At 67.2% G+C, this 24,786-nt stretch overlaps 1 protein-coding gene across 1 annotated transcript in view; it reads right to left on the reverse strand.

Moving 5' to 3' along the window:
* The window catches only part of PRR12 (proline rich 12), a 28,595-nt gene extending 5,499 nt beyond the window's left edge, over positions 1-23,096 (reverse strand). The window contains exons 1-11 of the mRNA XM_050928014.1: positions 22,977-23,096; positions 17,869-17,981; positions 14,382-14,543; positions 10,657-14,033; positions 9,609-10,125; positions 8,138-8,448; positions 7,532-7,648; positions 7,048-7,181; positions 6,498-6,916; positions 2,008-2,133; positions 296-393 (exon numbers count right to left, since the gene is read on the reverse strand). Coding sequence (XP_050783971.1) covers positions 296-393; positions 2,008-2,133; positions 6,498-6,916; positions 7,048-7,181; positions 7,532-7,648; positions 8,138-8,448; positions 9,609-10,125; positions 10,657-14,033; positions 14,382-14,543; positions 17,869-17,981; positions 22,977-23,062 — 5,460 coding nt within the window. The 5' untranslated portion in view covers positions 23,063-23,096. The remainder of the gene's footprint in view (positions 1-295; positions 394-2,007; positions 2,134-6,497; positions 6,917-7,047; positions 7,182-7,531; positions 7,649-8,137; positions 8,449-9,608; positions 10,126-10,656; positions 14,034-14,381; positions 14,544-17,868; positions 17,982-22,976) is intronic.
* Positions 23,097-24,786: the final 1,690 nt, after the last annotated feature.

Consider the following 24,786-nt stretch of genomic DNA (forward strand, 5'->3'; position numbering starts at 1 on the left):
GGGGGGGCACGGGGGTCACAGCAGGATGGGGGGGTGCCTCCTGCGCATGGGGCCTAGGTTACAGGGCCCCTCCCCGCCCCACAGGTGCAAAGAACCCAGCCCCAGGGCCCCACCAGCGTCTCCCCCCCAGTCCCAGGGCCCCCCAAGCCGCCCCCCCAGCGTCTCCCCCCCCCATTTCTCACCCAGCCCCAGGCCCCACAGTGTCTCCCCCACCAAGCCCCAGGCCCCCACCCCCGAGTTCCCCACGCAGCCCCAGGGCCCCCCAAGCCCCCACCCAGCCCCCCCACGCCCTCACCTGCAGCGCTGGGTGCAGCGACACCCGTTTCAGGACTTTCTTCTTGTGGTCGTTCAGGATCCCGTCGATTTTGCGCATGGGGGGCAAGTAGAGCTCGTCTGGGGGGGACAGAGGGCAAAGGTCACTGGCTATCATGCCCCCCAGCCCCAGGATTGGCCACCTGGGCTCATCCCCCCTCATCATCTCCAATGGAGCTGTCAGTAACCCCCCCACAATGGGGGACCCCTCCCACAGTGTGTGTGGGGGGCAGGGCAGATTCCCCGCTTCCCTGGCTGTGGGGAGAGGTGTAGGCCCCCAGCCGTGGGGGGGGGGAGTGAGGGGGGGCAGTCATGGGGGGGAAAGGTGCAGGGCCCCAGCCATGGGGGGAAGCAGGGGGCCCACCCAGCCACGGGGGGGGAAGCGGGGGGGGCCCAGTCATGGGGGGAAGCGGGGGGGTGCCCAGTCATGGGGGGGAGAGGTGCAGGCCCCAGCCGTGAGGAGAAGCGGGGGGGCCCACTCAGCCATGGGGGGGAAGCGGGGGGGGGCTCAGTCATGGGGGGGGAGAGGTGCAGGCCCCAGCCATGGGGGGAAGCGGGGGGGGCCCCAGCCATGGGGGGAAGCGGGGGGCCCACCCAGCCGCGGGGGGGGGGCCCAGCCATGGGGGGGAGAGGTGCAGGCCCCAGCCATGGGGGGAAGCGGGGGGGGCCCCAGCCATGGGGGGAAGCGAGGGGCCCACCCAACCGCGGGGGGGGAGCGGGGGGGGCCCAGTCATGGGAGGGGAGAGGTGCAGGCCCCAGCCATGGGGGGAAGCGGGGGGCCCACCCAGCCACGGGGGGGGGCCCAGCCATGGGGGGGAGAGGTGCAGGCCCCAGCCATGGGAGGAAGCGGGGGGGGCCCAGTCATGGGGGGGGAGAGGTGCAGGCCCCAGCTGGGGGGGGAAGCGCGGGGCCCACCCAGCCGCGGGGGGGTAAGCGGGGGGGGGGGCCCAGTCATGGGGGGGGAGAGGTGCAGGCCCCAGCCATGGGGGGAAGCGGGGGGGGGCCCAGTCATGGGGGGGAGAGGTGCAGGCCCCAGCCATGGGGGAAAGCGGGGGGGGGCCCAGCCATGGGGGGGGAGAGGTGCAGGCCCCAGCCATGGGGGGAAGTGGGGGGGCCCCAGCCATGGGGGGAAGCGGGGGGGCCCAGTCATGGGGGGGGAGAGGTGCAGGCCCCAGCCATGGGGGGAAGCGGGGGGGCCCCAGCCATGGGGGGAAGCGGGGGGGGCCCAGTCATGGGGGGGGAGAGGTGCAGGCCCCAGCCATGGGGGGAAGCGGGGGGGGCCCCAGCCATGGGGGAAAGCGGGGGGGGCCCAGCCATGGGGGGGGAGAGGTGCAGGCCCCAGCCATGGGGGGAAGCGGGGGGGGCCCCAGCCATGGGGGGAAGCGGGGGGGGCCCCAGCCATGGGGGGGAGAGGTGCAGGCCCCAGCCATGGGGGGAAGCGGGGGGGCCCCAGTCATGGGGGGAAGCGGGGGGGGCCCAGTCATGGGGGGGAGAGGTGCAGGCCCCAGCCATGGGGGGAAGCGGGGGGGGCCCCAGCCATGGGGGGAAGCGGGGGGGGGCGAGGTGCAGGCCCCAGCCATGGGAGGAAGCGGGGGGGGCCCCAGCCATGGGGGGAAGCGGGGGGGGCCCCAGCTGGGGGGGGGAAGCGGGGGGCCCACCCAGCCGCCGGGGGGGGGGAGCGGGGCGGGTACCCACCGTTGGTGTCCTCCAGGGCCTGGATCATGTCGGGGTCGAGGGCCGTGCTGACCAGCATCTCCACGTAGCTCCGGTACATCTCCTTCATCGCCCGCGTGTTCAACACCCGGCCCATTGGCACCCGCTCTGGGGGGGCACAGATGTGAGGGGGGGGGCCTGGCCACGCCCCATGGCCAGCCCCCCCCTTATACCTCCACACCACACAGAGCTTCCCCCCACCGGCATCCCCCCAGCACACCAGCTCCCAGCCCAGGGACCAGCCCCCCGCCCCAGAGTCTGTAGTCCCCCCAGGGCCAGGACCCCCCCGCGAGTCAGACCCCTCCAGGGCCAAGACAACCCCCCCCGTCAGAACACCCCAGGGCCAAGATCCCGTCCCCCCGAGTCAGACCCCTCCAGGGCCAAGACACCCCTCCCCCGTCAGAACACCCCAGGGCCAAGATCCCGTCCTCCCGAGTCAGACCCCTCCAGGGCCAAGACACCCCCCCCCCGTCAGAACACCCCAGGGCCAAGATCCCGTCCCCCCGAGTCAGACCCCTCCAGGGCCAAGACACCCCCCCCGTCAGAACACCCCAGGGCCAAGATCCCGTCCCCCCGAGTCAGACCCATCCAGGGCCAAGACACCCCCACTCCCCCCCCGTCAGAACACCCCAGGGCCAAGATCCCGTCCCCCCGAGTCAGACCCCTCCAGGGCCAAGACACCCCCCCCCGTCAGAACACCCCAGGGCCAAGATCCCGTCCCCCCGAGTCAGACCCCTCCAGGGCCAAGACACCCCCCCCCGTCAGAACACCCCAGGGCCAAGATCCCGTCCCCCCGAGTCAGACTCCTCCAGGGCCAAGACACCCCCCCCCCCGTCAGAACACCCCAGGGCTAAGATCCCATCCCCCCGAGTCAGACCCCTCCAGGGCCAAGATCCCGTCCCCCCCGAGTCAGACCCCTCCAGGGCCAAGACACCCCCCCCGTCAGAACATCCCAGGGCTAAGATCCCATCCCCCAGAGTCAGACCCCTCCAGGGCCAAGATCCCGTCCCCCCGAGAGTCTGTAGTTCCCCCAGGGCCCTCTCCCAGAGTCAGACCCCCCCACCCAGGCTGCCCCCCCACCGATTCACTCCCCCCCTTGCAAGCTCCAGGGCCTGGCACCTTGTGCTAAGAGGCACTTTGGTTCCCTCTAGTGGTAAAGCCCGGGAGCACCGCCCAACCACAGTGAGGCTCATTTGCATACCACCTGTTCCAGCTCACCCCATTGGTGGGGATGACGGCACCACCCACTGGTGGCCAGAGGGGTCCCGGAATTGCCCAAAGTGGCAAATTCCAGGGGCTGCCCCAGCTCCCTCCCATCCTGCGAAGTGCACGGATGTGAAAGGGAAGGTGTGTAGGAGTACAGGGGAGGCTCAGACACCAGAGACAACGGGTCGCCCTAACCACTTTGTCCGTGGGCCCTCATTAGCTAGCCAAAACCAGAAGCCACCGGTCCTCGAATCAAGCTGGGTGCGGGGGAGAGGAGCAAACTGAACAGAGCTTTGAGCAAGCCACTTGCCCAGGCAGCCAGTCCCATAACACCCGTGGCCAGGGGCAGTGTCCGCCCCCCATCCTGGCTAATAACCACCGGCCCACCCACCCAGTCAGCTAGTCCGAGCTCCAGTGACACCCGTGGCCAGGGGCAGTGTCCGCCCCCCATCCTGGCTAATAACCACCGGCCCACCCACCCAGTCAGCTAGTCCGAGCTCCAGTGACACCCGTGGCCAGGGGCAGTGTCCGCCCCCCATCCTGGCTAATAACCACCGGCCCACCCACCCAGTCAGCTAGTCCGAGCTCCAGTGACACCCGTGGCCAGGGGCAGTGTCCGCCCCCCATCCTGGCTAATAACCACCGGCCCACCCACCCAGTCAGCTAGTCCGAGCTCCAGTGACACCCGTGGCCACAGGCAGTGTCCGCCCCCCATCCTGGCTAATAACCACCGGCCCACCCGTCCAGTCAGCCAATCCCAGCTCCAGTGACACCCGTGGCCAGGGGCAGTGTCCGCCCCCCATCCTGGCTAATAACCACCGGCCCACCCACCCAGTCAGCCAATCCCAGCTCCAGTGACACCCGTGGCCAGGGGCAGTGTCCGCCCCCCATCCTGGCTAATAACCACTGACCCACCCGTCCAGTCAGCCAATCCCAGCTCCAGTGACACCCGTGGCCAGGGGCAGTGTCCGCCCCCCATCCTGGCTAATAACCACCGGCCCACCCACCCAGTCAGCTAGTCCGAGCTCCAGTGACACCCGTGGCCAGGGGCAGTGTCCGCCCCCGATCCTGGCTAATAACCACCGGCCCACCCGTCCAGTCAGCTAGTCCGAGCTCCAGTGACACCCGTGGCCAGGGACACTGTCCGCCCCCCATCCTGGCTAATAACCACTGACCCACCCGTCCAGTCAGCCAATCCCAGCTCCAGTGACACCCGTGGCCAGGGGCAGTGTCCGCCCCCCATCCTGGCTAATAACCACCGGCCCAACCGTCCAGTCAGCCAATCCCAGCTCCAGTGACACCCGTGGCCAGGGGCAGTGTCCGCCCCCCATCCTGGCTAATAACCACCGGCCCACCCGTCCAGTCAGCTAGTCCGAGCTCCAGTGACACCCGTGGCCAGGGGCAGTGTCCGCCCCCCATCCTGGCTAATAACCACCGGCCCACCCGTCCAGTCAGCCAATCCCAGCTCCAGTGACACCCGTGGCCACAGGCAGTGTCCCCCCCCACATCCTGGCTAATAACCACTGACGGATCCACCCTCCAGGCCCTGATCTCATTCTTTTCTGAACCCTTTTGGCCTGACGACATCCGCTGGCAAGGAGTTCCGCAGGTTAACAGTTCGTTGGGTGAAGACATACTGCCTTAGGTTTGTTTTCAACCCGCTGCCTGGTAATTTCATCGGATGACACCTTGTTTTCCGTGTTATGAGAAGGGGTAAATAACACGTCCCTAGTCACTTGCTTGACACTAGTCACAAGTTTATAAATCTCCTTCATACCTCTCCTTACTCGTCCCTTTTTCAAGCTGAACCAGCCCCGGCTTTTTCACCTCTCCTCATATGGAAGCTGTTCTGGCCCCTAAGTGTTTTTGTCGCCGTTCTCCGCCACTTTTGCCATCCGAGTAGGTCTTTTTTGAGATGGGGCAACCAGAACGGGATGCAGTATTGGGGGTGTGGGCGTGCCATGGAATTATATAGCAGCATTGGATATTGATTCACGTATTATCTATCCCTTTCCAATAGGCGGTTGGCTTTTCTGACGGCCGCTGCCCACTGAGTGGACGTTTGCCGAGAACGACCTACAATGACTCCCAGAGCTCTTGCTTGAGTGGGACCAGCTCATTCAGGCCCCAGCCTTGCGTATGCAGAGTGGGGATTCAATCGTCCCTGAATTTCACCTGCAGCTCGGTGAGGTCCCTTTGTAACTCTTCTCGGGCTGCTTCAGACTGATTTATCCTGCATCATTTTGTGTCAGCTGCAAACTCAGCCGCTTCCCTGATTCCCCCTTTTCCCAGCTCACTTATGCCCATGTTGACACACGCTGGGTCCAGTGCAGACCCCCAAGGGACCCTGCTATTCACCTCTCTCCAGTCTGAAAACTGACCCTTTATTCCACCCCTTTGTTTCCTGTCTTTCCCCAGTTACTGACCCATGAGGGACTTTCCCCCTTATCCCATGACAGCTTAGTTCGCTTAAGAGCCTTGGGTGAGGGACCTTGTCACAGGCTTTCTGAAAGTCTAAGGACCCTGGCTCCCCCTTGTCCACGTGTCGACCCCTTGGAAGAACTCTAATAGATCGGTGAGGCGTGATTTTCCTTTCCAAAAGCCAACACATCACGTCTGTCTCTGTGTCTGTCCATGCTGTTCTTCACCACGGTTTTAACCACTTTGCCCAGTACTGAAGTTGGGCTCACCGGCCTGGAATTGCCAGGATCACCCCTGGGACCTTTTTTAAAAATCGGCATCACATGAGCTCCCCTCCAGCCATCTGGGCCAGAGGCTGAGTTAAGCGATTGGTGACACACCCCAGTGACTAGTTGCTGGTTGCTTTTTAAATTCTCTTTTTGCCCAAGGATCCTTTTGCACTTGACTTGCCAGAACTTAGGCCTCTTTCCTTACTGGGATTTGACTTTTTAAAGGACGCCTTTTCCCCAACCTCCTCTTTCACTCTGCTCTTTCGCCCTGGGGGCGTTTTCTTTGGTTCTCTATTTCTCTTTCTCTGGGGTTTACATGTGGGGTTTTCCCAGGCCTCTCCTGCAGTTGGGCCGGATGGGGTGTCCTGTACCCAGGGGGGAGGGAATGGGGGTGACCCCAGTAACATGGGGAAAAGGACGTGGTAGGATTGGAGCTGGGCGGAGGAGCTGTGGGGCCAGCCCTGCCCCGGCCCCGTGGAAGGCTGGCACTGTGGCTTGAACTGACCGGCCAGAGCCGGGCCCCGGCACTATGACTCCCCGCTCTTCCCTCCCCCTGCACGCCCCCCCCAGGCTCACCCTCCTCGCTCTGCTGGTCCGGGCTGGACTCCGAGTCCGAGGAGGATGCAGCCTCCTTCAGCCATTTTTTCCTCTTCTTCGGAGGCGGCTCCGCCTTCACCTTGGCGGGTTTGGGTTTGGGCTTGGGGGCACCAGCCGGAGCAGCCTTAGGGGGGGCAGGTGCCGGGGGCTCCGTCTTCTCCGCTTTGGGGGCCTTGTCAGCCTTGGCTGGCTTGTCCGCCCGGGGCGGCTTCTCGGCCCGCTCCGCCTTGAGGGGCTTGTCTAGCTTGGGGGCCCGCTCCACCTTCTCTGGCTTGGGGCCCTTCTCCGGCTTGGGGCCCTTCTCCGGCATCTCCGCCCGCTCCGACGCCTCTGGCTGCTTCTCGGCCTTGGCTGGGGCCGGGACCTTGGCGCCTGAAGTCTTGGGCTGATTTTGCCTCCTGCACGGGGCGGGAAGGGGGCAGGGGGCCCGTTAGGGAGCCCGGCACCGGAGCCCCAGCCCAGAGCGGGCAGGAAACACGCCAGGGAGGGGTCAGGGTGCACCCCCCTCCCTCTCTGCACCCCTCCTCACCTCACGGCCTGCAGCGGCCGGTGCCAGGGCTTCCTGGAGCAGACGCGTACGTAATCCTTCTTGTTGATGTTCTCCAGGAACTTCACATAGAGACGCTGGTAGCGGTTCTTGGCGTCCCCGAAATAGCCCAGGTACTTGGTGGGGGAGAGGGGAGCAGAGATCAGGGGGGAGAGAGGAAAGGCAGGGGAGGGAGGAGGCTGCTTCTGGGGTGTCTTCGACTCCCCCGTCCGAAAGGGGAGCCGGGAACAGAGACGGAAACTTCTCTCCCCAGTGTCCCCGCCCCCGCTGGGAACGTGGCCCCCGGGCACCCCGTCCTCATGGGGCACGGCCCCCTCCGCCAGGATCTTCCTCCCAACGAGCATCCCCCGGGGGTGACACAGGAAAATCCCTAGGCTGGCTTGGGATGGGGCACCAGGGGTCTGTCAGTGAGGTGGGGCAGGGTCACCCCATGCTCTGGGGAGGGAGGGGGGCAAGGGACACTCACGTTGCTGGTGGCACAGAACTGCCGCTGCCCGTCCTTGATCTCGGGGGTGAATTTCTGCAGCAGGGCTTTCTGCACCCGCCAGATGGGGGGCGGCTCCCGGCCCGTCTGCAATGCTAGCTGGAGACACAGAGGGAGAGGGGGTCACAGCCCCCTGCTAGCCCAGCCCTGCCCCCCGCTCCACTCTGCCAGTGCCCCTCACTCCTGACCCGCAGCCCCTTCCACCCAGCCCTGCCCCCTCCAGCTCTGCCAGTGACCCTGACTCCCGACCCGCAGGCCCTGCTAGCCCAGCCCTGCCCCACGTCAGTCCTGCTGGTGCCCCTCGCTCCCGACCTGTAGCCCCCTGCCCACCTTCCACAGCCCTGCCGGTGCCCCTCACTCTCGACCCGCAGCCCCCGCCAGCCCAGCCCTGGTCATGCACCGCCAGCCCTGCTGGTGCCCCCCACTCCCGACCCGCAGCCCCTGCCAGCCCAGCCCTGCTGGTGCCCCCCACTCCCGACCCGCAGCCCCTGCCAGCCCAGCCCTGCTGGTGCCCCCCACTCCCGACCCGCAGCCCCCTGCTAGCCCAGCCCTGTTGGTGCCCCTCACTTCTGACCCACAGCCCCCCACCTTGAGGGCCTGGATGTCCTCCACGCGGATGACGAATTCGTCGCGTTCCCGGAAGATCCCCTCCCCCCCACTCTCTGCCTCCTCCTCGTCCGTCTCGCCGCACACGGCCGCCGTCTCCTGCTTCTTGGCCAGGTGCAGGGGCCGCGCGTCTTCCAGCTCCTCCAGCTCAGGGGAGGCCTGGGCTGGGGGCCCCTCGGGGGGTGGCAGGGGGGGCTCGGGGGGCGAGGCCGGGGAGGTGGCCGGGGGGGGCTCCTGCTGGGAGGCCTCAGAGGGGGCTGGGCTGAGCGGCTTCTCCTCCACCACGGGGGCGTCTGTGGGTGGGGAGGGAGTAGGGTTAGTGCAGGGGTCAGAGGGTGCCCTCTGGGGGATTCTGGGGTGTGGACTGGGGGTCCTGGGGGGAAGCACCATGGGGGTAGGGCCATCCCCTGGAGGACCAAAGTGAGTGGGGCAGGGTCTAAAGAGCTGGGGTGGGGGACAACCTGGGGAGCAAGGGACTGGGGGACCCCATAATAGGGGAATAGGAGGCACCCAAAAAGGTTTGGGGGCACTCTACAGCAGAGTACAGGGGATTCAGCAGCCCCAGGGACAAGAGGGGACCTGGGGCAGAGGGAGGTGGGGATGTCCCAGGGATGGGGGGGGGGCAGGGAAAGGCCCCGGGGGTCCTGGGGGACACAGGGCAGGGGGATGCTGGGACACCCCAGAGGACGCGGGGTGGGGAGATGCACGGGGCCATGGGGCAGGGAGGCATGGGGTGGCGGGACACCCCAGGAAGACATGGGGGGCCATGGGGTGAGGAGCCACAGGGGGATGTGGAGTGGGGGAATGCAGGGCAGGGGAGATGTGGGGCAGGAGAACCCACCAGCGGGACGTAGGGCAGGGGATCATCCCAGGAGAATGCAGGGCGGTATGGGGCAGGGGGGATGCGGGGCAGGGAGAACACTTGGGGAGGAGATGCAGGGGGATACAAGGTGGGGCAACCCCCCTGGGGATGCGGGCTGGGGGGGATGCAGGGTCCCGTGAGGCAGGGGGACTCCCGAGGGGATGTGAGGCAGGGGAGGAGATGCGGGGGGATGCGAGTTGGGGGAACCCCCGGGGGGATGCAGGGTCCCACAAGGCATGGGGACCCTGGGGGGGGGACATGGGCTGGGGAAGAGGCAGGGTCCCGCGAGGCAGGCGAATCCCCGGGGGATGTGGGCCGAGAGGATGCAAGGTCCCGTGAGGCAGGGGGAGCCCGAGGGGATGAGAAGTGGGGGAACCCCCGGGGGGATGCGGGGTCCCGCGAGGCAGGGGGACCCCCAGGGGGAGGCAGGCCGGGGAGAAGGCAGGGTCCCGTGAGGTAGGGGAATCCCCAGGGGACGTGGGCCGGGGAACCTCAGGGGGATGCAAAGCGCAGGAACCCCCAGGGGGATGCGGGCCCAGGGGATGCAGGGTCCCGCGAGGCAGGGAGACCCCGGGGGGACGTGGCACCCACCGGCCCCGTCGCCTTCCTTGCGCTCGGCCGGGTCGTCCAGGGCGGAGATGGCGGACGAGATGCTCTTCTGCAGGTCCTGGTTCTTGCCCACCGAGTCCTCCTCGTCGGAGGAAAACGAGGGCAGCGTCTCCAGGTTGCGTTTCAGCTCCTCGTCCAGTCGCTTGCAGGGGCTGGTGCAGCTCATGACCAGCCCCTCGCCCTCGGCTCCGTCCAGCGCCCCCGGCAGCAGGGGGGGCGCCAGACCGAAATGGGGCTGGGCCGTGGGGGGCCGCGGGGTCTTGGGGGGGCTGGCGGCGGCCGTGGGCAGCTGCTGCCGCTTGCCCGACTTGAGGAAGTCCAGGAAGGAAGCCATGAAACCCGACTTCATCTCCGGCTGCTTCTCCTCCACCTCCCGGATCTTTGCCTTGATCTTCTCCCGCGTCTGGCTGCTGTCCAGCCCCGGCTCGGGGGGCGCAGGCCCGGGGGCGGGCGGCTCTGCCGGGGCCCCCTCGCCGCCCTTGGGCACCGCCAGCTTGATCTGGGGGGAGAGCAGGGCTCAGGGGAGCTGGGGGGGACGGGACAGCCCAGCTGGGGCCGCCCCTTCTCCAGGCTCCCTGCCGCCCCCAGGCCCCGAAGCCTGGGAGATCTTGACCCCCAGGACCCCCCCACATCCCTCAATAGATCAGCCTTGCTGGGAACCAAAGACCAGCCCCTCCCTCCCCAGCCAGGGCCCCGCCCCCAGCCCAAACCCCTCCTTCCCCAGCCAGGGCCCCGCCCCCAGCCCAAACCCCTCCTTCCCCAGCCAGGGCCCCGCCCCCATCCCAAACCCCTCCCTCCCCATCCCAAACCCCTCCCTCCTCAGCCAGGGCCCCGCCCCCATCCCAAACCCCTCCCTCCCCAGCCAGGGCCCCGCCCCCATCCCAAACCCCTCCCTCCCCAGCCAGGGCCCCGCCCCCATCCCAAACCCCTCCCTCCTGAGCCAGGGCCAGGCCCCAAGTCCCTCCCTCTAAAGCCAGGACAACACCCCCAGCCCCTCCCTCCCCAGCCAGGGCCCCTCCCTCCCCGTTACCTTGAGTGGCTTGAGGGGCTCAGCGCCGGCCCCTCCTTCGCCCCCCTCCTCACCCCCCTTCTTGCCCCGCCCCCTCCCCCTGCCCCGGGGCTTCTTGGCGCCGTCGGGGGGCAGGACGCCGTGGGGCTCGGCCAGGGGCCGGATGCGGGGCCGGCCGCGGGGCCGGGGGGGCCCGTCCCGCTTGGGCTTGGTGGGCTTGCGGCCCCGTTTCTTGGGGCCGTCGGCGGCGCTGTGGTGGGGGCAGAAGTCGATGTCGCCCATGGGGCTGAGGCTGGGCCGTGCCCGGCAGCTGGAGATCAGGTCGGGCAGCAGGTCGGGCAGGCGCCGGCTGTTGAGGCGTATGTCGGCCGGGACGTCGGCCTTGTCCTCGTCGTCCTGGAACTCGTACTCCTGGGCGTAGGCCTTCTTGGGGGGCTGGAACGGGGGGTCCCGCTTCTTGAGCAGGTGGAAGGAGGTCGTCTTCAGCAGCTTCTTGGGCTTGGAGGAGCAGAAGATGGGCGAGGTCAGGCCTGGCTTGGCCGCCCCCTCCGGCCCGCCGTGGCCCGCCTGGATCAGCCCCAGCGGCTCGGCGTTGACGGTGGAGGGCAGCTCGTGTTTGACCGGCTCCATGGCCAGGTGGGAGCCGTCCCCACCCTCGCTGGGGCAATAGCCCTGGTAGCCCTGGCCGGCCGGCAGCATGTCGTAGCCACTGGCCCCCCCCTTCAGGCCCTCGGCCCGCTCCAGGCTGGGCGGCTCGTCCTCCCCGCAGCCGGGCTTGGGGAAGTCGTCGGGGCCACAGGCCCCCGGCCCGAACATGTCCTCCATGCCGGGGAAGAAGCTGCGGTCCTCGTCCTGCAGCAGCGAGTCGGGGAAGCAGATGGAGGTGAGGGGCACGAAGCGCTGCTTGGAGCCCTGCGGGCTGGGGCTCTCAAACTGGTCCTTGGCCTCCAGCTGGGCCTGGGGCACCTGCTGGGAGGAGTCAGGCTCCAGGCCGGCCCCGCCCTGGCCCAGGTGAGACTCCAGGCTCAGGTCGGGCTCCAGGAAGTCCTGGATCTCCTGGGACTGGCCCAGCACCTCCATGTTCTCGGCCTGCAGCTGGCCCTGGAGCTGGGGGGACTGCTGGGGGTCCAGGCCCTGCGAGCGGACGTGGGCTTGGTGCAGGTGAGCTTCCAGAGCCTGCAGCTGGAGCTGGGGCGAGGGGGGCTCGGGCGGGTGCAGGCGCTGCGGCTCCAGCAGGTGCACCTTGGCCCGGGGATGCAGCTGGCTCTGGGTGTGCGTCAGCACCGACTGCAGCAGCTGGGACTGCTGCTGCTGCTGCTGCTGCTGGGGAGGGGGCAGGGAGAGCTGGGGCAGGTCGGGGGACGAGTCCAGCAGCAGTGGCGCCCCCTGCTGGCCGGGCAGCAGCTCCATGGGTGGGGGCTCGCCCACCATGCGGTGGGGCTGGGGGCCATGCTCAGGGGTCTTCTGCAGGTAGGAGTGGGCCTGGCCCAGGTCCTTGGCCCCAGCCTGCAGATGCTCCACCGACTTCTTCATGTCCTGGGCGTAGCTGTCCATGGAGCCGGCCTGGTGGGTGTAATGCACCACGGAGGTGGCGAGCGCTTCTGGGGTGGAGCGGGCGTGGGGCCGCTCCCCTTTCTTCTTCTCCTTCAGGCCCTGCAGGGACAGCTCCAGGCCCTGGCTGTCCAGGTTGGAGTTGGTGCGGATGACACTCTGCAGGTGGTAGCGCTCCTCCGACTTGCTGAGCCCCCCGTAAGCCAGCCCCTTGGCCCCCCGCTCCTCGCACTGCACCAGCCCCTCGGCCGGCCCTCGGGGGGGCGGCGTCTGGGACTGCAGCAAGTGCTGAATGAGGAAATCCTCGTCCTCCGCCCGCTCGGCCGCCAGCAGGTCCGACTCGGCCTTGGCCTTGCCGTAGGAGGCCGCCCGCTCCACGCCTGGGTAGCTCTGCCCATGCGCCGGCTGCATGAAGGAAGGCGACAGTACCGACGTCAGGTACTTCTGGGACTGCCCAGGTGAGTTCACGCTCTGGGGCCGGGCGGCCGTGGGCGACTGCAGGGGTCGGCCAATCTGTGAGGGGCTGGAGTCGGGAAGGCTCTGCCCGTGGGCGTAGCCGATGGGCTGCGGGTGGCTGGGCATGGCAGGCGAGTGACCGGTGCTGTAGCTCAGCGAGGGGCTGGCGGTGGGCATGCCCTGGGAGTGGGCCGGCCCGTAGCTGGGCGTCTGGCTCACCGAGACATGGGGCTCGGCCTGGACGCTGTAACCCACCGTCGACAGCCCCTGCAGCTGCTCCGGAGAGAAGGCCTGGCTCTGACTCACGCAGGGCTGCAGCCCCTGCCCGCCCTGCCCACCCTGCCCGCCCGGCTGGGCCTGTCCCGGGCCGTAGCTCTGGGCCTTGCTGACGCTGGTCAGGTCCTGCGCCTGGCTGCCGCTGAACTGGGAGGCCTGGCTGACGGAGGAGAGGCTCTGGGGCTGGCTGACGGCGTAGCTCTGGGGCTGGCTCATGGACAGAAGGCTCTGGGGCTGGCCGGGCGAGTAGGCCTGGGACTGGCTGGCGATGACCGAGCTGGGCTTGGCGACGGAGACGGAGAAGCTGCTTTGGCACTTGGGGGTGGCGGTGGAGCGGGGGGTCTGGCGGGAGGCCGAGTAGCTCTTGGATTTGGAGGAGCCGCCGGCGGCCGCGCCCGAGTAGCCGGGCGACTGGATGATGGGCCGGTAGCTCTGCCCGGGCTCCTGGCGGGGGGCCTGGGGCGGCTTCTGGGAGCCCTCGGAGCCGGCAGGCGAGGGCTCGCCCAGCGGGCTGCAGGAGAGGCCGGCGCGGTGGGACATCTGCTGGTAGCTGCCCCCGCAGCTCAGGAAGTGCTGCAGGGAGTGGGCCGCGGGCAGCTGCGGCTGGGCACTGGAGGGACGCTGGTAGTGCTTGATGACGCTGTCCTGCCGGGGGACGGCCCGCTCCATGGAGGCGGCGGGCGAGCTGGAGAAGACCGAGGTGTTGTACAGCTGCGAGGACTGGTCCGAGGGGGGCCCCAGGGAGGACGAGAGCAGGTTGAACTGGGAGGGCAGGTGGCGGGAGGCCGACTCCTGGGCGCTGCGGTAGGCCGAGCTCTGGGAGGGCAGCCCGGTGCCCAGCACGGCGCTGCCCAGCCGGTCGAAGCTGAGGGAGGAGGGGACGCTGGCCTGGGAGGATTTGATGTGCAGCAGCGGGTCGTGCGGGGACAGGAGCCCGTTGGAGCTGGGGCTGAAGGCTGCGTCCTGCAGGCTGAGCGAGGAGGTGACCGGGAAGCTGCGCCCGCTGAAGGAGGCCGGGTGCTGGTAGGCCGACAGCGCCGAGGACGATGGGAAGGTGCCCGAGCCGGGGATGGCGCCCGAGATGAAGAGCTCAGCCGGGGCTGGAGTGTGCATGGCTGGGGGGGAAAACGGGGGGGGGGCGGGGTGTCAGAGAATGGAGCGGCACCCGCCTGCACCCACAGCCCCCGCCCGGGACAGGCCCCCGTTGGGAGATCTGGGTCCTACAGTGGGGCTGGGGGTGGGGCTTCAAGCCAGTCCAAGCCCAGCTGGGGAGGGGATTGAACAGGGGGTGGGGCTAAGGGGGGGCAGCCCGGCCTGGCTGAGGGGGCGGGGCTAAGGGGGGAGGCGGGGGCCTAGCTGAGGGGGCGGAGCTAAGGCCTAGGAGCAGGGGCATGCCCCGCCCCAGCTGGGAGTGTCCCCATACAGACCCTGCCCCTGGGGGGGCTCTCCCCACCCCCACATACCTGTCTGCCAGGAGGGGGTGCGGAACTGGGAGAGCAGCGAGGAGGCCGAGGGGCCGGGCTGGGGGGCCCGCGACTCCAGCGCCGAGATGAGGTTCATGACGGAGGCATCGGGGGTGGCGCTGCTGGCATGATGGAGTCCCGTCTCGAAGAGCCCCGAGAGACCTGCGGGGGGGAGACAGTGAGGGGGGCACAGACAGACAGGGGCAGAGACGGGGAGATGGGACGGGCAGACGGGGAAGGGCAGACAGACGGATGGGGAGACGGGGGCAAAGACGGGGAGACGGGGGCAGAGACGGGGAGACGGGACAGGCAGACGGGGCAGGGCAGATGGGGGCAGGGCAGACGGACAGATGGGGAGACAGGGGCAGAGACGGGGAGACGGGACAGGCAGACGGGGCAGGGCAGATGGGGGCAGGGCAGACGGACAGATGGGGAGACAGGGGCAGAGACGGGGAGACGGGACAGGCAGATGGGGGCAGAGACAGGGGAGACTGGGGGGAGCAGACGGGGGCAGGGCAGACAGACGGATGGGGAGACGGGGGCAGAGACGAGGAGACGGGACAGGCAGACGGGGGCAGAGACAGGGGAGACTGGGGTGGGCTGACGGGGGCAGGGCAGACAGACGGACGGATGGGGAGACGGGGGCAGAGATGGGACAGGCAGACAGGGGCAGGGCGTTGTGGGAGTGCTGGTAGGTCTAACAGAAGCAGACAGGCAGAGAGTGGAGATGAGCGAGGCCTGGGGGGGGAGACAGGCAGAGGGCACCAGACCCATGGATAATGGAGGGCAGACCAGGCGGCGGAGAGGGGCAGGTGGACACACAGACAGCCAGGGACAGACGGACGAGGGGCTGCAGAGAGACAGGTGGGGGGAGGAGCAGATGCACAGCAGGACAGGCACACAGCCAGGAGGATGGATGGACAGACAGCCGTACGGCCACGAGGACGGATGGGTGGACACACAGCGGCACGGACACATGGCACAAGAATGGAGGAACAGACACAGAGGGAGGGACACACGGCCAGGAGGATGGACGGACAGACAGCCGCACGGCCACGAGGACGGACGGGTGGACACACAGCGGCACGGACACATGGCACAAGAATGGAGGGACAGACACAGAGGGAGGGACACGCGGCCAGGAGGAAGGACGGACAGACAGCCGCACGACCACGAGGACGGACGGGTGGACACACAGCGGCATGGACACATGGCCACAAGGACGGATGGATGGACAGACACAGAGCGAGGGGAACACAGCAGGAGAACAGACGGATGGACAGACACAGAGGGAAGGACACGTGGCCAGGAGGACGGACGGATGGACACACAGCGGGACGAGCACACAGCAGGAGGACGGACGGGTGGACACACAGCGGCACGGACACACGGCCAGGAGGACGGACGGATGGACACACAGCGGGACGAGCACGCAGCAGGAGGACAGACGGATGGACAGACACAGAGGGAAGGACACGTGGCCAGGAGGACGGACGGATGGACACACAGCGGGACGAGCACACAGCAGGAGGACGGACGGGTGGACACACAGCGGCACGGACACATGGCCACAAGGACGGACGGATGGACACACAGCGGGACGAGCACACAGCAGGAGGACGGACGGATGGACAGACACAGGGAAGGGCACACGGCCAGGAGGACGGACGGATGGACACACAGTGGGACGAGCACACAGCAGGACGGACGGATGGACAGACACAGGGAAGGGCACACGGCCAGGAGGACGGACGGATGGACACACAGCGGGACGAGCACACAGCAGGAGGACGGACGGATGGACAGACACAGGGAAGGGCACACGGCCAGGAGGACGGACGGATGGACACACAGCGGGACGAGCACACAGCAGGAGGACGGATGGACGGACACACAGCGGGACGAGCACACAGCAGGAGGATGGACGGATGGACAGACACAGGGAAGGGCACACGGCCAGGAGGACGGACGGATGGACACACAGCGGGACGAGCACACAGCAGGAGGACGGACGGATGGATGGACAGACACAGGGAAGGGCACACGGCCAGGAGGACGGACGGATGGACACACAGCGGGACGAGCACACAGCAGGAGGACGGACGGATGGACAGACACAGGGAAGGGCACACGGCCAGGAGTATGGACGGATGGACACACAGCGGGACGAGCACACAGCAGGAGGACGGAGGGATGGACAGACACAGGGAAGGGCACACGGCCAGGAGGACGGACGGATGGACACACAGCGGGACGAGCACACAGCAGGACGGACGGATGGACAGACACAGGGAAGGGCACACGGCCAGGAGGACGGACGGATGGACACACAGCGGGACGAGCACACAGCAGGAGGACGGACGGATGGATGGACAGACACAGGGAAGGGCACACGGCCAGGAGGACGGACGGATGGACACACAGCGGGACGAGCACACAGCAGGACGGACGGATGGACAGACACAGGGAAGGGCACACGGCCAGGAGGACGGACGGATGGACACACAGCGGGACGAGCACACAGCAGGACGGACGGATGGACAGACACAGGGAAGGGCACACGGCCAGGAGGACGGACGGATGGACACACAGCGGGACGAGCACACAGCAGGAGGACGGACGGATGGATGGACAGACACAGGGAAGGGCACACGGCCAGGAGGACGGACGGATGGACACACAGCGGGACGAGCACACAGCAGGAGGACGGACGGATGGACAGACACAGGGAAGGGCACACGGCCAGGAGGACAGACGGATGGACAGACACAGGGAAGGGCACACGGCCAGGAGGACGGACGGATGGACACACAGCGGGACGAGCACACAGCAGGAGGACGGACGGATGGACAGACACAGGGAAGGGCACATGGCCAGGAGGACGGACGGATGGACAGACACAGGGAAGGGCACACGGCCAGGAGGACGGACGGATGGACACACAGCGGGACGAGCACACAGCAGGACGGACGGATGGACAGACACAGGGAAGGGCACACGGCCAGGAGGACGGACGGATGGACACACAGCGGGATGAGCACACAGCAGGAGGACGGACGGATGGACAGACACAGGGAAGGGCACACGGCCAGGAGGACGGACGGATGGACACACAGCGGGACGAGCACACAGCAGGAGGACGGACGGATGGACAGACACAGGGAAGGGCACACGGCCAGGAGGACGGACGGATGGACACACAGCGGGACGAGCACACAGCAGGACGGACGGACGGATGGACAGACACAGGGAAGGGCACACGGCCAGGAGGACGGACGGATGGACACACAGTGGGACGAGCACACAGCAGGAGGATGGACGGATGGACAGACACAGGGAAGGGCACACGGCCAGGAGTATGGACGGACGGATGGACACACAGTGGGACGAGCACACAGCAGGAGGACGGACGGATGGACAGACACAGGGAAGGGCACACGGCCAGGAGTATGGACGGACGCACGAGCGGGAGAAGACGGGGACGTACCTGCGGGGTGGTGGTTCGTGGCATAGCCCTGCAGGGGGTGAGGGGCGGCGTAGGCCTGGCGGTGCAGAATGTCTGTGTCGGGATGGGACGTCCGGGACCCGCCGTACACCAGGCTGGGGAGGGGGGGAGGACAGCATCAGTGACAGTCATGCCCCCCCAACCCTGCCCCCAGCTCCTGAGGGGTGGGACGTGGGGCCTTTCCTCTCTAGGGGGCACCGGCTCCCATCCAGCCCCAAGGCAGGGATTGGCTGGCTTAGGGGGGCAGGGAATGGGGCCTGGGGCCTCAGCGCCCAGGGCGGGGACTGGCTGGCTCGGGGGGCAGGGAATGGAGCCCGGGGCCTGTCCCCTCTGGGGGGCACCAGTTCCATCAGTGATCCCCCTGCAGTGGGGGAGGTGCTTTCACCATGGATTCCCCCCCGCCCAGTTGTCTCCCCCACAGGCAGACCCTGGAAAAGCAGAACCCGCCCCATGGATCCCCCAGCCCCAGCCCCATGGCTCAGAGAAGCGGGAAGGTTTCCCCCCATCCCCCTCCCAGCATCTGGAACAGGAGCTGGTGACAGCAGGGCATTCTGGGAAACGTAGTCCCTGGCTCTGGCTCCAGATGTCTGATTCCCCCCCCCCCACACGCACTTCCCAGCTTCGCTAGCAGCACAGAAAGGAGCCTGGCACCAAAACGGAGATGCACAGCCCCCCCCCCACCCCATCCCTGCTCCCCCAGCCCTGCCGGTGCCCCTCACTCCCGACTCACAGCCCCCCCATCCCATCCCTGCTCCCCCAGCCCTGCCGATGCCCCCTACTCCCAACCCGCAGCCCCCTGCCAGCCTAGCCCTGGGCTCCCCCCTAGCCCTGCTGGTGCCCCTCACTCCTGACCCGCAGCCCCCTGCCAGCCCAGCCCTTGGCCCCCTAGCCCTGCCGATGCCCCCCACTCCCAACCCGCAGCCCCCTGCCAGCCCAGCCCTAGGCCCCCTAGCCCTGCCGGTGCCCCCCACTCCCGACCCGCAGCCCCTGCCAGCCCAGCCCTGGGCTCCCCAGCCCTGCCGGTGCCCCCTACTCCCAACCCACAGCCCCTGCCAGCCCAGCCCTGGGCCCCCCAGCCCTGCCGGTGCCCCCTACTCCCAACCCACAGCCCCTGCTAGCCCGGCCCTGCCGGTGCCCCTCACTCTTGTCCCGCAGCCCCCTGCCAGCCCAGCCCTGGGCCCCCCCCCAGCTCTGCTGGTGCCCCTCACTCCCGACCCACAGCCCCTGCCAGCCCAGCCCTGGGCCCCCCAGCTCTGCCGGTGCCCCTCACTCCCGACCCGCAGCTCCCCGGGCTCCCCTCCATCCCCAAGAGTTGTGAAGACAGGTTTAGATTTTTCCAACCACCTACTAAGCAGAGGGAACTTCCCAGCTGGGAACCGTACCCCAATCAGACCCTGAGCTCTGCCCAGCAAGGACACCCCTCTCCCTGTTACAAGAGAACCCAGGAGTCCTAGCTCTCAGCCGCCCCCACTCCCCACACCAGTGCCTGCACCCAGCACTGAACCCCTCAGACGCGCCCTTCCTCCTGGCGGCCTAGGGCCACGCTGGGGCATGCAATGCTGGGCAGGCGCAACTGGGAGCTGAAGGATCCATGTGCCATGCAGCGAAGGCTTGGCCCAGGCTGCAGGCCCTCGATGCAACTCGCTGCGGACAGATGCAGGCGTGAGCCAGGGCAAAGCTGCAACCTCTCCAGAGAGGCAAATGAACACCCCAGGCGCAGGCAGCCGTCTGGAGAATGAGGTATGCGCCGCGGCACAAATGCATGGGATTTGCCCAGGTCCAGGCCCGCTCAGCGACGCATGCACTGTGGCAATCCACGCACTATGTGGCTGCACTCCTTTGTACAAGGGGCGGATGCAGCAGGCAGTGAATGCAGGATCTGCGCTAAGGAGCCCCTTCTTTGAGAGAGAAATGCAGGCACCACAGCAAATGCATGCAGCATGGAGATGCGCCCTGCTGCAGAGAGATGCCTACATGATTCCATGCAGCATGGTGGGTGCACCTTGCTGCAGAGAGATGCCTGCACAATTGCATGCAGCACGGGGATGCGCTCAGCTGTAGAGAGATGCATGCACAATTGCATAAAACACAGGGATGCGCCCTGCTACAGAGATTCATGCATAATTGCATGCAACACAGGGACGCGCCCTGCTGTGGGGATGCATGCACAACTGCATGCAACATGGGATGCAACCTGCTGCAGACTGATGCAGGCATCACAGCAAATAGATGCATTGTGCAGGAGCAGGAGAGCTGCAGTTAGCATGGAAAATGCATGCACCATATGCACACAACTGCCTGCAGAGACATGCAAAGGAATGTCCTATACAGGCAAATCTCCCTGTGGAGGGATACACACCCCACGGAGGGAATGCATGGGCTGCGCCCAGGGACCTCCTTGCAGAAAATGCATGCACTACTGTAAATGCACAGGCCGTGGAGGTGCAAAAACCTGCCGAGAGCTGCCTGTGCCCTTGCAAATGCATTCACTGAGCAGGTGCGTGCACCGTGTGGCAAAGGTAGGCACCATGCTGGGGAGCAACCGCTTCCAGGGAGATGCAATGGCAACACGTTATGCACATGCAACCACCCCCAGCAGGATGCATGCGCCATGCAGCAAACGCCTGGGCAGTGCAGGGGCCTGCACCAGCAAGGGAAGGCATGTACCACGCAGGTGCAGCCATCGGCAGAAGGGTGCAAGCAGCACCAAAAACTCCCTTCACCATCCAGAGGCAACTGAGTCTACCAGACACACGCCAGGCCGCAGGCGGCTGAGCATGTGGTGCCTGCACAGCCCTGCAGGCTGCACCCCGCAGCAGCTCTGCGCTGTGTGCAGATGCATTGTCCATGTCGGGGGGTTCTGCTTGCAGATAGATGCCTGCACCTCCCTCGCCCCCACCCCGCAGGTGCACCTGCCTCCAGTAGACATGCAGCAGAGCCCCAGCATGCACCGAGGCAGCAGTGCAGCGGCCGGCAGAGGAAATGCACCGGCCAGGCGGGCGCCACCCCACACCGCCCGCCCTCCCCAAAACGCAGCCCACAAGAGCCCAGTCTTTGAACCCCAATGCCCAGCCCCCAAACCCACTAGGCCCCACTCCCAGATGAGTCCTGGCTCCAAGCCCCGCCCCCTCACTCTAACCACTAGGCCCCACTCCCCAGCCCCAGTTACCCTTGCTCCCCTCCCCCACCTTCCAGCTTCTTCAACCAGCAGCTCTCACTCACGGGACGCTGCTGGGGGGCAGGGAGGTGTCACACAGAGATTGGTGCCTTGGGGATGGGGTGGGGGGGCCAGAATGCAGATGCCCCTGGGGCTGTGGGGAACAGCCAACGCCTGGGGGGCAGGGACTGCATCCCACCCCCGTTCCCTGCAGCCAGGACCTCCCCAGCAGTCTGGGAGTGGGGTGGGAGGTCACACTCACCGCCGCCCCCTGTCCAGGGGGAATCCCCCCCCGGCCCCCATTCCGTCAGGGGAGCAGCCTGGAAACCCACAAACTCATCACACACTTGGGGGCTGGGGACGCAAGCTCCTGCCCCCCACGCTGGGACCAGTGGGGCAGGCTGAAGGGGGTCAGAGCTGAGCCAGAGGGAAAGAAACCCCCTCCCCCAACAGCCTCCCCACACTCCTCCCTTTCCCCATTGACCTCCCCCTCCCCCCAAACTTCTACCTTGCCCCCCATGCAGCCCCCCTTCCTCCACACCCCTACCTCCCCGCCCCCACTGGGGCAGTCCCAGCACAACTTAGCAGGAGGGCGGCTCTCAAGCCCATGGTACAGAGCGAAACACTGAGAGCCAGGGAAGGTCAGAGCTTGCAGCAAAGCTGGGGAAAGAACCCAGGAGTCCTGGCTCCCAGCCCCCCTCCCTCCTCTAACCACCAGACCACACTCCCCTCCCAGAGCCAGGGAGAGAACCCAGGAGTCCTGGCTCCCTGTCCCCCTGCTCCAACCACTAGACCCCACTCCCCTCCCAGAGCCAGGGAGAGAACCCAGGAGTCCTGGCTCCCAGCACCCCTCTGCTCTAACCACTAGATATTACTGCTTTAGACACATTCAGAGAAAGGTCTCTCAGAAGGTACCATGACATCTCAGGGGAGTGGGCCTGGGAGCCAGGACTCCTGGGTTCTGTGACCAGCTCTAGGAGGAGAGTGGAGTCTAGTGGTTGGAGGGCAGGGGCCTGGGAGCCAGGACTCCTGGGTTCTGTGACCAGCTCTAGGAGGAGAGTGGAGTCTAGTGGTTGGAGGGCAGGGGCCTGGGAGCCAGGACTCCTGGGTTCTGTGACCAGCTCTAGGAGGGGAGTGGAGTCTAGTGGTTGGAGGGCGGGGGCCTGGGAGCCAGGACTCCTGGGTTCTGTGACCAGCTCTAGGAGGGGAGTGGGGTCTAGTGGTTGGAGGGTGGGGGCTGGGAGCCAGGACTCCTGGGTTCTGTGACCAGCTCTAGGAGGGGAGTGGGGTCTAGTGGTTGGAGGGTGGGGGCTGGGAGCCAGGACTCCTGGGTTCTGTGACCAGCTCTAGGAGGGGAGTGGAGTCTAGTGGTTGGAGGGCGGGGGCTGGGAACCAGGACTCCTGGGTTCTGTGACCAGCTCTAGGAGGGGAGTGGGGTCTAGTGGTTGGAGGGCAGGGGCTGGGAGCCAGGACTCCTGGGTTCTCTCTCTGGCTGTAGAACGGGAGGGGGTTCTAGTGGGTTGGAGCTGGGGGGGGGAGGGGAGGGCTGAGCACTAGGACTCCTGGGTTCCCTGTCGCCTGACCTGGGGGTCTGCACTTGCTCTCTAAGGGGAGGTGCCTGGAGCCCCTCCCCCAGGGGCTTCCCCCACAAACGGCTCCCAGCCCCCCCCCGGGTGCTGGTTGGTGCTGCCCAGGGCACGATGGGGCCCGCTTGTCCCACCCCCCACCCTGCTCTCTAAGAGGCCTATTGGGGGGCAGGGGAATCCCTAATAGGCCTGCCCCCCCCCGAAGCTGAGCCTGGCTTGGCCTTGTGCACAGGTGGGGGGGACCCTCGTCCCGCCACCCCCGTGCACGGATTTCGGGGGGGCTGCAGGCACAGGGTGGGGGAGCCCCCCCGTCCCCAGGGCGTACCCGGGGGCCCGATCCCGCTCACCTGGCCTTGGCCGAGCGCTCGTAGCTCCATCCCGGGCCGGCGCCCAGCGGGTCCCCGAAGCCGGCGCTGGGGTAGTTCCTGTCCATGGGGCCGGCGGGGGGGCCAGGGGCCGCGCCTCGGCCTGCGCGTCCCCTGCGGGGGGGGGGGGGCGCGGCGGGGCGGGGGGGGGGCGGGGGGGTCCCCGCCGCTGCGCCCGCCGCTGCCCCCGGCCGGGACCCGCCGGGCTGGCTCGGGCCCCGCGCTGGCGGCGCTGGCGCTGGGGCTGCGGGAGGCGGCGGCCGCTGGCGAGGCGGATCACGGTGCAGCCATGTTCGCTGGGTGTCTCTGTCCGCCCCGCTTCCTCCCACAATCCCGTGCTGGGGGGAGGAGAAGGGGAGGAACGAGACAGAGCCGGGGGAGGAGGGAGAGAGACGGGGCGGGGGGAGTGGGGCAGAGAGGAGGAAGGAGGGAGGGATGGGGAAGGAGGGAGTGGGGCAGAGACGGGGAGGCAGGGGATGGGGTAGAGATAGAGGAGGAGAGAAGGGTTAAGGAAGGAGGGAGTGGGGCAGAGAGAGGACGGAGGGATGGAGAAGGGCAGAGAGGAGGAAGGATGGAGTGGGGGGGTGGGAAAGGAGGGATTGGGCAGAGAGGAGGAGGAAGGAGTGGGGCAGAGAGAGGATGGAGGGATGGAGAAGGGCAGAGAGGAGGAAGGACAGAGTGGGGAGGGAGTGGGGCAGAAAGGAGGAGGGGGAAAGAGGAGTGGGGCAGAGAGGGAGGGGATGGAGGGAGTGGGGCAGACACAGAAAAGGGGAGGTGGGAAAGGAGGGATTGGGCAGAGAGGAGGAGGGAGGGGTGGGGAAGGAGTGGGGCAGAGACAGAAAAGGGTGGTGGGAAAGGAGGGATTGGGGCAGGGAGGAGGGGGCCAAGGGGATGGAGGATCAGGATGACAGCTACGTACACGGCACCTGTGCTACACCCATCCCTGATATCACACACACGTGTGCACAACCTCCCAATGTGTCTGTGCAACTTGCAAAACCCGTCACTTGTGTCGGTCTTGCACGGCCCCCATCCCAGGCGTGTGCAGAGTGAACCCTGCCCAATGCACACAGGTGTGCAATCTCAGACACACAGCAAGGAACGTTGGGGGGACCCCCACACATACCTCTGACTCTGTCACCCCATGCCCTCCCCACAGGCCCTCACCACTGGCAGAGACAGGGGGGCCACGACTCACTGGCACCTACTTGGCCAAGGACTGGGGCTGGCCGGGGTGGGGGTTGCATTGGAGACCTGAGGGTGGGGCCCAGAAAATGTGGGGCAGGACCCAGGCATCCAGGGGCTGGTCATGCCCCAACTCCTCCCCCCACTCTTATAAACAGGGTCCTAGGTTGGCCCCAGCTGTAGGCCAGGCCCCCATGGTCTGCCTTGGCCTACAAAACACAGGGGATATGGCAGCCTCTGGCGGGAGGGGGAGAAAGGAGGGACTACGAATCCCATCATGCACCGGGAGGAAGGAAGGAAGCCGGCTGCTTGGAATGAAGTGGAAGCATTGCATCCTGGAAGCTGTAGTTCCAGTGAGAAGGAGCCGGATTAAAGCCCTTCCCGCCATGATCCTACTCGAGGCTTCATTGGCTGGGCTGAGCTGCCTGTCTGTCTCTTCCCACCAATCCGCTCCAATGGAGGAGCGTGATCCGCTGATGTAGATAAATGATAGGCAGAGCAACAGGCCAATCCGTGGCCTGCAACCTTCCCTCCTCCAAACCTGAGCTACCAGGGCCTCAGCGCCCCTCACCCGGGCATCAGGCCGCCCTGCAAGCCGCAGCACGAG

The sequence above is a fragment of the Gopherus flavomarginatus genome, chromosome 18 (genome assembly GCF_025201925.1).
Source record: "Gopherus flavomarginatus isolate rGopFla2 chromosome 18, rGopFla2.mat.asm, whole genome shotgun sequence".
Taxonomy (NCBI): Eukaryota; Metazoa; Chordata; order Testudines; family Testudinidae; genus Gopherus; species Gopherus flavomarginatus.